Raw genomic sequence first — 15,407 nt, 5'->3', positions numbered from 1 at the left:
CTCTGTCCTCGTCAGTGTGACGTGTGGGCTTTTGCTACATCGTGTCACTACAGTGAACGGAGATACAGCAGCAAACCCGCAGCGCGACATCAGAGCGGTGTCAACGCGTCGTGGCTCTGCACGAGCCCTCGTCGCCGCGCGCGTGCTTCATTCTGCGGGCGTCTCTTATAACGTTATTGACCGTTACAACCACTTTTTAACCCCCGGGGCTCGTGTCACGCGGCAGTCACTCAGCGGCGGCGCGAGCAGAAACGGGGCTTCAGATTCTGTGTGGAGATGAAACGTGTCACATTATGCTAATTGGCCGTCACGTTCTTATGACTTGAAGATCCTTCGGCTGAGATTGTGGTTATGTTAAAAAAACGTGTTTCCCTTTCAGACAACCTGATATTTTTGGGGGGAGTTGATTCTCGAGATGCCTTTAAAAGACGAGCAGCTGTAGTTGATTCAAAAAGCCAGTGTTCACATTGGGAGGATTCCGTTCAGCTGCATAGTTCCCAGATTACCTCCATTTCTGATCACCTCTGGCAATGACCTCCAGAAATGAACCGATAAATAAATAAAAATAGGTAAACTCCGCTGCAGGCTTCACAGAACGAGCACACGGCCCTTCCACGAGCACTGTGGCCGCTTTAGACACTCGACACCGCCCGTTTCCAGACTCTACTGATCGAGCGCCATAACCGGCGGCGATCTGATCCACGGCGCGTTCACGGCTTTGTTTTGAAGGAATAACATTAGATTTCCTGCCGTCTGGACCGAGCTCGGCGCGGTTTTCCAAAAGCCTGAGCCGACATTTTACTAAAAACTAGGCCTTGCTGTATTAAATATTTTCCACAATTTCCGTCCAAACACAGCGTTATTAGCGATAACATGATATGGTTGCTTTAATTTTTTATTCCCGTTAGCGGGCGCCTGGGTAGAAACCCTCCCGTCCGCGAGCGCCGCCGCCTCGGTGTGAATCTGGAGACCCGCGTCTCCGCTGGCCCTCGCGTGCGATCCCTCCGCTCCCGCCGTCCACAGAATGTGTGTGTGAGCTCTCGGCTCTGGTTGGACTCCTGCTACCTTTACGTACACCTCGTAAATATAGCGACTAGTCAGACGCAAATGGTCAAAAATGCCCTTTGTCCAAAACGTTTAATTAGGATTGTCCATTAACATAATGTGGATAGTAGACAGGTTTATGTGGTAAGACGAAATAATTAAAAGCAACATAATAGACCGACATAGCGTCAGCATTAGCATGTTTTTAATATATAGCCACCGCAATCAGACGAAACAATATGAAAAACGTGATGGCCTATAAATGTGTGTGTAGACGTAAAATGTATTTTTTATTATAACGTGTCAAAATCATATAGAATGTGCGTGTGTATAAAGATATGACATAAAGTCGCTGAAATGTGGCAAGCGCCATTGGCCGACGGTACGTGAACGCAGCATAAGCCCCGTGCATGCGTGTGTGTGTGCTTGTCGGTGTGCGCGCTCGCGCTCTGTTTGTGAGGCAGAGAGTTGCGTGCGAAGAGCTCGACATGTCATTCAGAGGAATCCGCCACCTGAAACGCGAGGAAGTGAAGGCGACTCAATTGGGTATAAAGCATCAGGCAACATCTGCCCCGAGCAGTGCAGTGCTGATGAAAACATCAGCTCGGAGCTCGCGCGGACCTCTTCGCTTTATTTCATTTCCCTTGGATTTATCAGTCGGCATTGAGCGGGTCGCTGCTCGCCGGGAGACGCATCTCTTTTCTCCACTTAAAGTGAATGTGGCTCAATAGCCAGCACTATACTGGACCTAAGTGACATCCACACAGATTTGGGGTTAGTGCCTTTTGATTATCCGTGTAGTTCTATTTAAAAATAACGTCTACTACACTGGATAAGCTGCGCCAGTGTGATATTTATTGTGAGCAATTATTTCTTGACCCTCGCATGTACCTCACGTTTTTATTTATAACATTTCAAAACTGCATGACTGCATTACGTTTCTTTCCATTGTCTGCATTCAATGACACAACGTGCACCGACGCCGGTGGACACGCGTGAGGACTCATTGTTGACATTCGTGTCTCGCCCGCAGCGCACCTGTTACCTCCACGGAGCGCAGGACCATGATCCCGCCGGGAGACTGCATGTATGCGGGTCGCAAGAGGAGGAAGCCCATCCAGAAACAGTTAAGGGCTTGCGTTAGAACCATCCTGGGCTCACCCTCACTTGGTGCGCGTTCTTCTCCCAACCTGGCAACAAGCGGGTGATTTTTATTGACGCCAAAGTTAAATCGATACCCTCAAGAGCAGCTATATTTGAGAGACTGACAGGAAGTTCTAAAGGCAGCAGCATGAAGGTGTGAAAATAACAGCAGGGACTGTATTTAATGTCAGTTTGAAGAAAAACAGTGGTAACAGTCATTTAATAATACAGGTCTTATAATGAACTTTATTCAAACTCTGTCTCCCTTTGATTGCGGCAGTTACAGTATGGTTTTCTATTAACTTTTATACTTTATAGCTGCTTGCACGTCTTTACCTGCAGCCTCGTGAGTCACAGCTGCATTTAGATGTTGGTGCCCGAATAGGATTCTTGTGCGACCTTTACTTTTGATGTCATGAGCAGTAAATCGCAGGTTATGTAAGTTTTTCTAGACCCCGGGGCGTATCTGACCAACGTTCTTCCACCGCTGATCTGAAAGGAAACAGTTGCATTTTCCACATCGACACTGAATAGTTTGAGATTTGAGCCCCGTTGAATTTAAGTAAACATTTTCGGATCGTGATTTGGATTCCCATGCCTCTGGTCATCAATAGCTTGGGTTCAGCGTTTTGACTTAATGATGCACAGCTTGGCCTCAACGCGGGTGAACGAGGCTGAACAGTCCAATAAATTCCTCACGTTGAAGTGTTAGTGATATTAGCCGCAGCGTTTTAACACAACAGGGTCAAAGCATTGAAATCTTCAGCTGTGAAGCTGCAGATGACCGTCGCGTGTGGATCGCGTTAAACGCAGCTGTTAGAGCTGTGGCACAACGCTGAAATACACAAATGAGCGTTTTTCTGTTTAACAAGGAGAAGGACGGTGGACGCGAGGGAAGCAGCCACACTGGACAGAAACGCACACGCTTCACTTTAACTGCTGCAAAAAATATTTCCTAGCGATCGTAGGTCGAGATGACAAAACTTCTGTCCAAGTTGCTGTGAGGAACAGGACTTGTTTCGGCGGAGACGGAGGGAATCGATTCGGGCGACAGAGGGACTTGTGCAGCCTGTGATTATTTTGGGTCACGTGTCCCCACTCGGGTTGGCAAGGTGCACTAGTCACCTTAGCCGGAGTCGGTTTGGGTCCTAACAATGAGCATCAGTGACCTTGGAGGAGAAAATACAAATCCAAGTCACACCGAGGCCACAATGAGCCTGGGAGCCAGACATCCCTCCGTATTTCTCAGTTAACGAGAGTGTTTGAAGTTTTTTTTTGGTAAGCAATTAAACACACATCAGACCTCAGACAATGATAACTGATTGTCCACATGTGCCCACTTCCCGGTGCCCTCGGCCGCCGCGCTGACCGCGTCCACCCTGTCTCGCCACCAGGAAGCCGTCCTCGTCCAATGAGAAGACCAACCCGTCCAAGCGGCACCGCGACCGGCTCAACGCCGAGCTGGACCGGCTCGCCGGCCTGCTGCCGTTTCCCCAGGACGTCATCTCCAAGCTGGACAAGCTGTCCGTGCTGCGCCTCGCGGTCTCCTACCTCCGCGTCAAGAGCTTCTTCCAAGGTAAAAGGCCGGCCGCGTGGCGTCAGCCGCCGTGCTGTGGCTCAGAGGTCACAGGTGTCCGCTTTTTACGCTGAATGGATATGAAGCGTTAAAGTTTAATACGCTGGTCGCTAATGCACAACCATTAACGCACACGAAGGGATCCCAAAGAAACAGTGTCGAGAGTCTCTAAGTGCAGGTGCAGCCCAGATTGGAGTAAAATAGGGAAGAAATGGCCTGATTATTTTATTTGTTCAACCCTAAACTCGGTAAATGTCGTGTGTAAGTGCCACGGTTCAGCTTCAGCTCCAGAAAGGCTTCCTGTTATTGTAACGGCTCCAGAGCCTCCGCGCGAGCTAATATTTGTCCGCGCCCGCCTCAAATCTCGATCATTCCATTAAGTGTGATTAGGAGGTAGATGGGGGCCCGCGCTTGTTTTGCCGCCCTCCCACCGCGCGCCGCCTCCTCGTGTTGCTCCTCGCCGCGCTTCAAATATTCATGGCCTGCTGCTTCTGTGGGCCGCTGCTGCAGGCGATCCCCGCTGGACTCCGTCACGTTTGTCGGGAAGGTTTAGCCGTCGTTTACTCTGTTCATACGTAGATTAAAAAAAAATGAAATAGCATCAACCACCACTGAGACTGATGGTTTACTAAGAGTGAAGCAGCTGTAAACAGTTAAACCAGCTATTATTATCACACAAGTTTTCATTAATTACTTTTTCTAGCTTCATACTGAAAACCTCAGTTTAACTGTAACTTTATAAGTGTATTTCTACCGCCTCTGTGATCGGTAGAAGGAGAATGATGAGGCCAGACAGTCAAACCCGGTGTGTTGGACGGAGCTGGTGAGGTGATGTGCTGTCGGTGTTGGACTCTGGGCTCTCGCCCGCCTCTGAACCTCACAGTAACTCAAATCTCCATCCTCACCTGCCTCGCCCTCGCGCGGCGCCAAACAGCTGGCTCCGGCACCGCCGACGTGAGCGAGCAAACTGGACTTGGTGGAGGCGCCTGTATCGGAAACGAGGGCTCACGCGGAGATAAGACGCGATGCTGAGCAGGGCAGTAAAGAGAAAGGGCTGGGAAAGGAAGAGGCCTTGGTCCTGTTTGTTTGTGTACATGCCCAACGTGCTGACGCTGCAGCACAAGGACGGGGCTCGACTTCACCTCCAAGTCATTCCTTCCATCGCATCAGAGATGCGACTGGTCCTGGATGCTGTGCTTGTTTGCTTGTTTGGCCCACCTCTGCTGGACGCCTTGTTAGCAGCGGTAGGAGTGACCAGCTTAGCTGCCTTTTGATGCTACACTAATGAGATTAATTAGAGTGGAACAGGAGGGATTTGGCTCCGCGTACATCTGCCTTCCTCTCGCTGGTCAAACGAATTTCACTCTCTGTTCTTTTCCGCTGATATTTTAAACATGGCATTTTTTTTTTTTTTTTTTTTGCTTTCCAGATAAATCTCAAAATGCGCAACAAGTACATGTCCACATCCTTCCTGCGGTTTGAAACAACAGTCATAATCGTTTGGGCTTACTTCCCCCTGCTTTTATGAACACTGAGTCATCTGCTTAAAACAAGCTACCGAACCTGCAGCTTTGTGTTTCATTTTCTTCATAACCAGTTTCACAGAGGAAGAGCGGAGCCTCTGGCCTCTGGGTCCGTACGCTGCAGTTCCCCACTTTGTCCACTGGGCGGGGGCTGTGTAAAGTGGCTACTGAGTCATGCCTCATGTCTATTTCAGTTAGTTCCCATTAGTACTTGGCTCCCGGCTCGAGTCCATCATTAGTTTTTCATTTTGAACGCATACACTCAACATGTTTTATAATACTACAAGACAGTTGTAGTGACCTCATGCATGGTTTGTTAGACGGTTCAGAGGAAGCCAAGCAGGTGATTTTGGAGGCACCTTACACTCTGTATTGTGGCCTTTGCGTGACAGTTCATGGGTGGAGCACAGCCAGTGGTGTGTACTTATGCACTATATGCAAATACACCCCTAGGCGCTGTGTGTGTGTGTGTGTGTGTGTGTGTGTGTGTGTGTGTGTGTGTGTGTGTGTGTGTGTGTGTGTGTGTGTGTGTGTGTGTGCGTGCGTGCGTGCGTGCGTGCGTGCGTGCGTGCGTGCGTGTGCGTGCATGCTGTTTTTCCCTTGATCATCATATTCCATGGGATCCAAGTGTGGTGATGCGTTTACAGATACAATGAGATAAATGAATCGTGCTGTTTTAGATGCTGCCCAAGCAGAAAATAAAGCAACACTATGCACTCGCGTACATTTATGTGACAACAGTCTGTGTGCAGGATGCAAAGCATTCGCTCTTTGTTTAGTCTGACATGGAAATAAGATTGTAGTAATGTCCCAGCATGGAGGCCGATCTGTAATTTACTCATAACAGATCATTATAAAGAACGGCCCAAACTCGCTACGATGTCCAACCACATCTAGCACTCAGTGGACATGTCATTGACTCCATGGCCAGTTACGTCGATTGCAAATATGGCCCAGGTTAAAAATGCAGACCCAGTTAAATGGGCCACGTCCAGAGGGTATCGCTCTTTAAAATAATAAAAGCTTGAAATCATCATTTTATAGCCTAAAGGTGGTGCCCTAAATTTTAGGTCAGGTATATGTGTTTTCAGTATTTGAGAGCCAAATGTGAACATGTATCCTTTATATATGTGAGTGTGTTCACTCGTCCATGTGAGGCCTTTGCTGCTGAGCTTGTTAAATATTTACCCTAAGGATTAACTATCCTTTGTCTTTCTGCCCCGATTGACTTCATTTCTCCTCCCATGTGCACTAGCAGAGTTTGTTTTCTGTTTCACTGCTGTTATTTCTAGATTAAACTCAAATCTGCTTTTATTATAAAAACCAAAACAGGCCGTGTATGATTTTATTTTGCGTGTCTATCATTAATGCTGGCAGGTTCTGAATTAAATAACTTTGGTTGTGGAACCAAAATAGTTTGTAACAAGAGGGAAATTGTGCAGCAGCAATCAGATGGTTCTCCTGATTCTCCTCCCCTGAGGTGAAGCATGACCTTCATTTCAATCGAGATAAAGCGCATGTGGGGTTCTCGTTAACTGGTAGAGAAGAAGAGTTCAGCGAGTGCTTCTGCTGAGGAAGGTTCCCATGAGCAAGGCAGCCATTCATACAAAAGTGTGTTTTCATGTCTGTTAACTTCCCATGAGCCCAGTTTGATGGTGTTTGTTCTTCAGTTTGTGGTCTCTCGATCACTTGCATGCGACTTCCTCAGTTAATAGCTGGAGACCAGACTAAAGGTGGCTGCAAATGTACTAATTCTACATTGTCTATAACCTGTAGTAAATGATTAAACTTGTCTCCCTCACTTTGATCTGCATTAAACTACTTTACAGACAATCTGTACACAGACCTTCAGAGCAGCATGAAAGCTGTGCATTATTTCCCATCCATGTCCATATAGTTCTGTCAAATTTGAAGTTTTGTAGAATAACTGTTATCAGACTCCAGCTCGGCCTCATTTCCAAGTTTAAATAATACTCTTATTACACTTTCTGTTGCTGAGAGCAGCACAGACGTCTTGGCTCCTGCTCTTCGCTGCTGATCCAGTCACGGACGGAGGTTTAGTGGACGGGCAAAGTTAGAGCCCAGGTTTTGTAATTACCTGGGTAATTAAACAGTTTCAGTACACGTATTACGAAGAAAGAGTGAAACGTCATCACGAATTCACACCATATTTTTATATTTCAAAACATGAGCGCTCTCTCATGTGACGCGGGCAACCATGAGAACCGTCTGCGCTGACACACGCGTTTGATAACGGCTCCTAATGTTACAACCGAAGCAAATCCTGTTTCCAAATAGAAATGCCTGATGTGTAAACGGATCCACGTCGCACTGAAGTATATTTAAGCGTGTGAGTGTGTCTGTCTGGGTGCCTTCAGTTGAGTCAGGGTGCTAAAACCCACACACACACGCACACACACGCACACTGTGCCCATCCTGCCACGCTGCCGCCGCTGCACAGCATCCAGGCGCTCTGCAGGCATCGGCCCTCAGATCAGCGCTCGCTAATCTCCCAACACTTTCAGCGCGTGCGTTATCTGCGTCTAAACGCTGGCTGAGCTGCAATAAAAGAGGAAGAGAAAGGCCACAGACCCCGCAGACTCACGCCAGGCGTACGCCACCTCTGACGTCAGCCGGCAGACAGGACGCGGTTTTGCAACCAAGCCGCCGTGTGATAGAGGAAACGGGGAACGAGGCAGAATAATCGATCCGGCTCCTTATTTTCTCCTCCACAGATCGAAGCAAATTTCATGGACGTGAGCCCCCCCGTTCGCCGCCGCTCGCTTTAATCCCTTTCACGTTGCATCTGTTTCAAGCAGAGCCCGTCCACAGGCCGGCCGCTGGATTTTTTCCCAAAGAGGGAAGTTGTGTAGCGTGATAGCGGCTTGTGAATGGATGGAAATGCTTATCAGGTCACATTATAGGCTGGCGTTTGTGTTTACTGAACTCTGGGCGACCCCAGACTTGTTTCTTCCCTATGTCCTGTCAATCAAAGGCAGACACAACACAACCAGGCCAGCAAAACAACTTTACACGCAGCGAGAACCTGTAGCAACAGAATTCATATCATCAACGCACTCACTATTCCATCATTTATCAACAGTAGCTTAATAAAAATCACTTCACATCTAACTACTGTATCTCCGCTGCCTGTAAAGTGACTCGGCCTTGAAGGATGCTGTTTACCAGCGGCTCTGACATCCACTGACGTCTCATTCAGGCTTTTGGATTCAGGCGGCTGACTTGAAGTCGGGGAATCAAGCTTTGGCTCAGTAATATGAAAAGAAGCTGTCCCATTCCACACACTACGCCTTTAGTTAACAAACACTATTGATCGTCCTTTCCCCAGGAAGTCGCACATACCACGTTCTTCGTGTTGTTCCATTAAACAAAGGAGCTCTTCTTGCCGCTGTCAGGACTCGGCCGCTTCTCGCGCGCGCGTGTGGAATGTGTCCACGTTCGCATACCCCCAATTGTAGAATGAATGGAGGCCTGTCCGCGTCCACATGAATGGGCCTTTAAGCGTCCTGGGCAACTAATATGGGCTCGGCGACCTGCGAATCCGTGCTTCCGCGCTGATTTCTGGATGCGTTACTTGCGGACGGCTGCACATTGAAGTCCTCCAGCACGGAACGTGCAGCATTAAAAAGCCCAGAGGACGCCGGGGCCTCAAACGCATCATCCCATCGTATCACTTAAACATAATATGTCACAACAAGCCTGAACACAGATTCCGACTGAAGTCTGGAAGTATCTAATTGTGTCTGGCCTTGAGCAGCTGCACTGCAACACATCGTGTTGAGGCCTCATACAATGGTTTTTCTGGATGGGATGGATGTGGTCCCACACCTACAGTATCACTTTCCCTCCATTTCCCTCCTGCTGCATTTTTAAGCATGACTAATATTTTGCTCTCATCCGCTTCTCCTCTCTTTATTTCCCGCTTTGGCTTTCTGTCACGTTGTATCTTTCACCTCTTGTCTCCGTGCGCTTCACGGAAAGTGCGTGATCAGGCCAAATGCCAGCGCCCGGGCTTTTTCTCCTTCCTCTTTCATCCGCATGCAAAGTCTGTAATGCCGTGCCGTAGAGAGGTGGACGTGTGATCCATTGCGCATTTGCATGTGTTCTAACACAGTGCCACTGCTCAGTGCCTGTCTTACATAAATCCTCACTTATTACATAGTTGTTACTACTGTGTATCCATGCTCATACGTGTTTCCTTTGTTTTTCCAATGAGGTTTTCTTTCTATTCAGCGATAAAGTTCTTGTTTTATGCATATCTTCTATCAATTGACATATTGCCCACAAATAATGTACCTATACCCCAGCAATCAGCCACACAATAGCTGTTAAGTAGTACAACAGACCAGCCGTGCTAATCCCTTTTATGCATCGAAAACCATGAATGGAGAAGCCGCCGTATGCGTTTAGGATTCTCACAGCTAACTCATTAGTTGCTTGAATAAAAGGCATGACACTGGCTTTGTCCGTGCCTGGCCTCTCGTGCCACAGACACTGAACTCGCTTGAGTGGAGTTGAGTGGAGTTGCTCCGTTGACCCCCCCGGGCCAACGGAGCCCCCCGGGATCACAAAAGGCCATAAGTGAATTACTCAAATCAGTGGCGAGGGGAGCCCCTGTTAGACACTAACTGTAACAGCGAGTGGCGGCTGCGCGGCGACGGGAGGCGTGTGTGTGCGCCGACAGACGGGCCGAGTGTGTGTCGGAGTTTGGACGAGTGTGAATAGACAGCCAGGACTCATGCGCAGGGAGCAGCAGCCTTTGTTGGCCCAACACTATTGTTGGAAGCTGTCTGGTGTAATTACCGTCACGGCTACCGCCGAGCGCTGCGCTGCCTGAGCGGAGGAGGCGCGGGTGGGGGTGGGGGGGGGGCGCGGAGAAGGGAGCAGCGGGCTCAGCAGAGCCCCCGGAGACCAGGCTGATAATTATATCATGAACGCGCCGCGATGCTACGAGCCCGCTGACAAACTGCAGCTGTTGTTTTACACATTCTGTAACATCGCGTGAGCGCGTGGATGGTGGATTATCCGCGGTGAGACCGGTGATGTTTTCCACGTATTTGAACCCGACCTCCCCCACAGCAAACAAACAGACACACTTGTGTTGCTTTCCATGCAAACATGCATTGTAGCTTATAGACTTAGTTGTGCCCCAAGCCACATGTTGGAAGCTCATTTGATAAAGCTTTAAGCCGCCGTTCTGTTTTTTGTTTGTTGGGGCTACGTCTAAAACAGAAACGGCTCCTGACTTTAGCGACGGAGATTCCGAGTTCGAGTAACCGTTGATTATTTTGTAACAATGTTTGAATGTCCTGCACCGTCCTGAGCAGAATCAATCTGAGAGTCGGAATCAGACTTTCCTACTGCAGTGATTGTGTCTCATTGCATTTGTGTTACAGGATGACATAACTTTGGGAACATTCATGAGGAATGGAGTGAAGGTGGTTGTTTTGGCTGTTTCTCTGTACACGACCACACTCAACATGTGAGCGAAGACTTTCAGCTTTAATTCGAGACGTTGGACCAAACAGTGGCATTAGCCGTTCAGAAGCTACAGCGCTTTTAACACGCGCGGCCTTATTTTGTGGGCTCATAAAACATTGAACAAATTATTGCAAAGTAGTCGCACAGTCAGAGGTGACCTGTTCCTCATTCCTCTATAATTAATGAAGCCAAGAAAAGACCTGGAAGTGGTTCTGATTCTTACTCTATGTCTGCATTCATTAACTTTTTACTGGGACTCTCATTAAGATGAAGATGCAAAAACATACAACGATGAACGATGCGTTCGAGGACAAACGCCCTTCAGGTTATTATCTATGAAGCTGACTTTAGATTCACCAGCCTCAGATATTATTGCTATATAAAGGTTCCGTGGTGGCAGCAGCAAAGGGACCTTGACCTCAGCATCATCCTCAAAAGATGATGAACATTGTTTATGTAGGTTTTTTTTAGTTTAGTGCAAGAACATTAACCATTGACATCAAGCACAAGCACTTCTTTATTATTGCTGATAATAATTGGAGCTACATTGGATTTCTGTGACCACCTCTCGTACTACAGTACATGTGTGTGTGCAGCGGACATCAGAGCGTTTGTTTTGTCTGTCACCTCCATTTATCCTAATTGAAGCATGCTTCAGTGTGCAGCCGCGGCCCAGGCGTGGTCCCTGCTGTTGTTCCCTAATGTAAATCGATATGTTTCCATGCGGTTGGAAAGATCACTAACCAAAGGTGGCATCTGACCCGATACAGCTCGATACGCTAACTACTGTCAGCCAGATGAGGCCCGGTTGCATCGGCGTTTAATGTGGGAAAACAGCAGAACGGAACCCGCAGAACAAAAATAGATGGTGTCATCTTCAGTTAGAGTTATTCGCTGAGGGTCGGGGGAAGATCCTGCTTTCACTATATGAAGTTAGCTACTGCAGACACACGTCATGCACAGTGATTGACACTAAATCATATCAAGTTATAAATTACATGCGCTACAACATTCAAAAGAAGCGGAGAACGTGATGCAAAAGGGCGTTTAAAGGAGTTTGTGTGTGTTTTTTATTGGCTGGCAGGAACTCGTTGCTCTCTGTGCACCCAGAGCAGTCTGAACTCTGAATGAACCTCCTGCTCTCCGCTGAATTATCATCGAATGAGTGAACCGGCCAAAATATTTTTAGGGCTGAGACAGACGCAAGCGCAGCGTAGAGAAGGAGACGGGACGGTACCGACAGCCCCTCGTCATCGCACATCACATGCGCGATGGCAATAAGGCTCAACATGAAGGTGAACAGTTAGAGGGACGGAGCCGGAATGAGGAAGACGAAGGGCGCTGCGTGACTTCGGAGCTCAGCTCATGCACTTTAGCTCCTGTGGTATTATTTGTAAGCCAGTAAACAGAGTGGTGGCACGGCTCTAATGCTTACTGGGATTTACTGGGAATGTGTGCATGTTCCACGGGAATTCAGGTTTTACACACGCGTGTATGTGCTCCCCTGCTGAAGGTTTTCACCAGGCCGACCTCCTGTGTGTGTGTGTGTGTGTGTGTGTGTGTGTGTGTGTGTGTGTGTGTGTGTGTGTGTGTGTGTGTGTGTGTGTGTGTGTGTGTGAGTGGGGGGGGGGGGGGGGGGGGGGGGTTCCAGTCAGTGGTGCAGTGATGATGAAATCATTTTATTGCACAGCGGGAAGATTGAGATCTAACTTTCTACTATGAAGCATCCATCTCTTCATTCATCAGAAGCTAACCCTTCTAAAACAGGACAGACAATATTATATATGAATGAGATCAAGCAGATGTTTTCACTTTCAGAGATAAATATTGCTGGAACAAAAAATATAGAAATATAGAACCACAGGACTTGCTGTTCGAAATGTAACTTCTGAAGTTTCAACATCTCAATTTGTATCTTTTGTTTATCAGATATTTTTTATGTTTTAATTGCAAATATTTGTTTTTCCAGAAGTCTAATTAAGTTCCCTTACATGACATTTTCTCTGTGTTAGAATGATGGTAGAGCCTTGGTGTGCGTGTGCGTGTGTGTGTGTGTGCGTGCGTGTGTGACCTTATTAGTCCTAAAGCCACAGGCACTAAGCCTATAGACCTTTCAGGGATGAATGCAGTGCTGACCTAATGACTTATTCATCAGGCGCAATGACACGATCTCTTAAAGGTGGTACGTTACAGAGAGCAAAGGGATCAACCCAGATTATATTAACAGGAGCTCATCATTCCAAAAGCAGCGAGATAAGTGAGCTGTGTTTATAGCGCACGCTGGACTGATTGCATTCAAGTTTATCTCCGCGGCAACGGAGCAGGAGGAAGAATTTAGAAGGAGGAGAAGGGAACGGGGGGGAAACGGAGGATGAGATGAAGCGCTGACAGAAAGAGGTGGTGAGCAGAAGTGTCGGACTCTGTCTCCCTCCCTGAGGATCCTGTTTAAATTGGCATGTTGCAGAGAGCGCACTGTTAGACCGAATTTAAACAGCCACCGGCTTCACCCACAGCAACAGACGCACACGAGCCACGCGCTCGCTCGCTGGCCCCCCCTCTGCTCTAGGTTTGCGTGCGGAGCTGGGAAATTCTCCATGCTAATGTGCCAGGGTTTGTTTTCATCATCAAATTGCAAATGTTTTAAATATGCATCACGCAGGCCTCCGCGCGTTTATCCAGTCAGAGCACTGACAGTCTAATCCTTGTTTTTATACTGTGTCATCTGTCAAATATAGAGCTGGAAATAGCCTCCACCCATATTTATTTTTCATACGCCACACCCATAATTTTTCAATCATGTATGATTTCTAATGTAGCTTTTCTCTGACCTGTAATGGATTTCAGTGCTTTCTCTGGCTGCGCCTGCAGATTAACGAATGCGATGGTATGATAACAATTAGCCTGAGTGGATTCTTGAAAAATGTGGACGCTCGCTGTGAAATCCTCCAAATCCAAAGACACAGTGGTTTCAACTATTTTATCTTATAAATGAATGAAATAGTTGTTCGCATTTGATTTTTTGAAAAAAAAATTCGATATAATCGTTCTGCAGTTTCGGACTGTGAGAACTTGGTTGTCGGTACGTGGCCCAGCCCAGAAAACATCCTGACACTGACGTTCCACTGTCCCTCAGCATCGTAGTGTGAAAAGGTGGAATGATGTTGATCAGGTTTGCTGCAACTGTGTTTGAATGGGACTTGTTTTTTTCTTACGTGTTCAGAGCTGGCATTGAGTAGGCAGCAGAAAGGCAGGACCAGTGATGCCGCTGGTTTCTGTCCAGCATAGTGGAGGCAAAACCACGATGCCAACTGCAAGCTGTGAACCAGCATCGATGCAAACCAGTGACGTCACCTCCACATCTTTCATTTACATGGATCATGAGATCAGCCCATAAAACCGTCCTCTTACTTTTAAAAACAAAGACATTATTTCCCTTTCCTTCGCCCAGAAAGTCCCGGTAACGATGTCCAGTGTTTTTGTCATTTTGCTCAATAAAGTAAATGTTATAAGATCCCGTCTTCCAATAGAAAATAAACTTCATCTTCAAGATGGAAAAACAAACTAATCATTGCTGTTGGATACTTGTTTCTCTTAGAGGGGGCGAAACCAAAGGGTAATTAAATCGATTGAAGCCATCCAAGTCCTGCCAGGAGCACCATGAAGGTAAACGGGACCGTTGGACACCTCCTCCCTGTGGCTCATGACTAACAAGTTCTCATAAAAGGGGGGGGGGGGGGGGGGGGGGGCATAATAACATCATTGTGGCTGTTTGAAGTCGCATCAGGCCTATTTCCCAGATACAGTAAGTACAGGCTGTCTGCAAGTCTGCTGGCCTCTCGCCACTCAAAGGCCACATTCATGGAGTGCTGCCGCCCTCACAGAGGGCAATTGGATCCACCGGATCCCCTTCCCTTCTCACGCAACGTTGTGTAAACCAGGCAAAATGACCTCAATATGTCCTAAATGAGTTAAGGATGAAGATGCTGCTTACTCACATGTCTCATGATAATTTTGTAATAGGTTCGCTCTCTCTCTCTCTCTCTCTCTCACACACACACACACACACACACACACACACACACACACACACACACACACACACACACACACACACACAGGAGCATTTGTCGCCTGAGCCACTGATGTTGGATCTCTTTAAAGACTTTATAACTAGACCATCTGGTTGTAGTGGAAGGCTGCTTTGTCCCTCACCAAAACAGAATCACAATGAGCACACATATTCTGCGCACACATTAACTTTTCAATATTGCAACTTCGTGAGGCATTTGTTCCACTTTCCTGTTTGCACAGACAGCGTGGCTCCTCATACTGCCATGCTCCTACTCTTCGTATACCTCTAACCTACATACCGTACATGTTTTCCTCACTTGTCATTATTTCTTCGTCCGGTTTCAAGGCAACTTTGATTTTAAAATCCGTTTTGTTGCTGCGCTCTGTGCCTGTTAATCTCCCTCTAATCCCTTCTTCTCCCGGGGTGCCACCACTCCCAGGCCTGGAGGCCTGCGCAGCATCAGCCCTGCTGCCCACTGGCCAGGCTTCAGCCTGCCTCCCTCTCTGTAGCTGTGTTCACTCACTTCCTTTGTCTTTGCAACCGGCTG

At 47.6% G+C, this 15,407-nt stretch overlaps 1 protein-coding gene across 1 annotated transcript in view; it reads left to right on the top strand.

Moving 5' to 3' along the window:
* Positions 1-1,502: 1,502 nt before the first annotated feature.
* ahrra (aryl-hydrocarbon receptor repressor a) overlaps positions 1,503-15,407 on the top strand; it is a 43,909-nt gene continuing 30,004 nt past the window's right edge. Inside the window, exons 1-3 of the mRNA XM_029148574.3 lie at positions 1,503-1,818; positions 2,078-2,170; positions 3,582-3,763. Coding sequence (XP_029004407.1) covers positions 2,109-2,170; positions 3,582-3,763 — 244 coding nt within the window. The 5' untranslated portion in view covers positions 1,503-1,818; positions 2,078-2,108. The remainder of the gene's footprint in view (positions 1,819-2,077; positions 2,171-3,581; positions 3,764-15,407) is intronic.

Source organism: Betta splendens, chromosome 4 (genome assembly GCF_900634795.4).
Source record: "Betta splendens chromosome 4, fBetSpl5.4, whole genome shotgun sequence".
In the NCBI taxonomy this organism is placed as follows: domain Eukaryota; kingdom Metazoa; phylum Chordata; class Actinopteri; order Anabantiformes; family Osphronemidae; genus Betta; species Betta splendens.
This window is presented reverse-complemented; position numbering and strand designations above follow the sequence as displayed.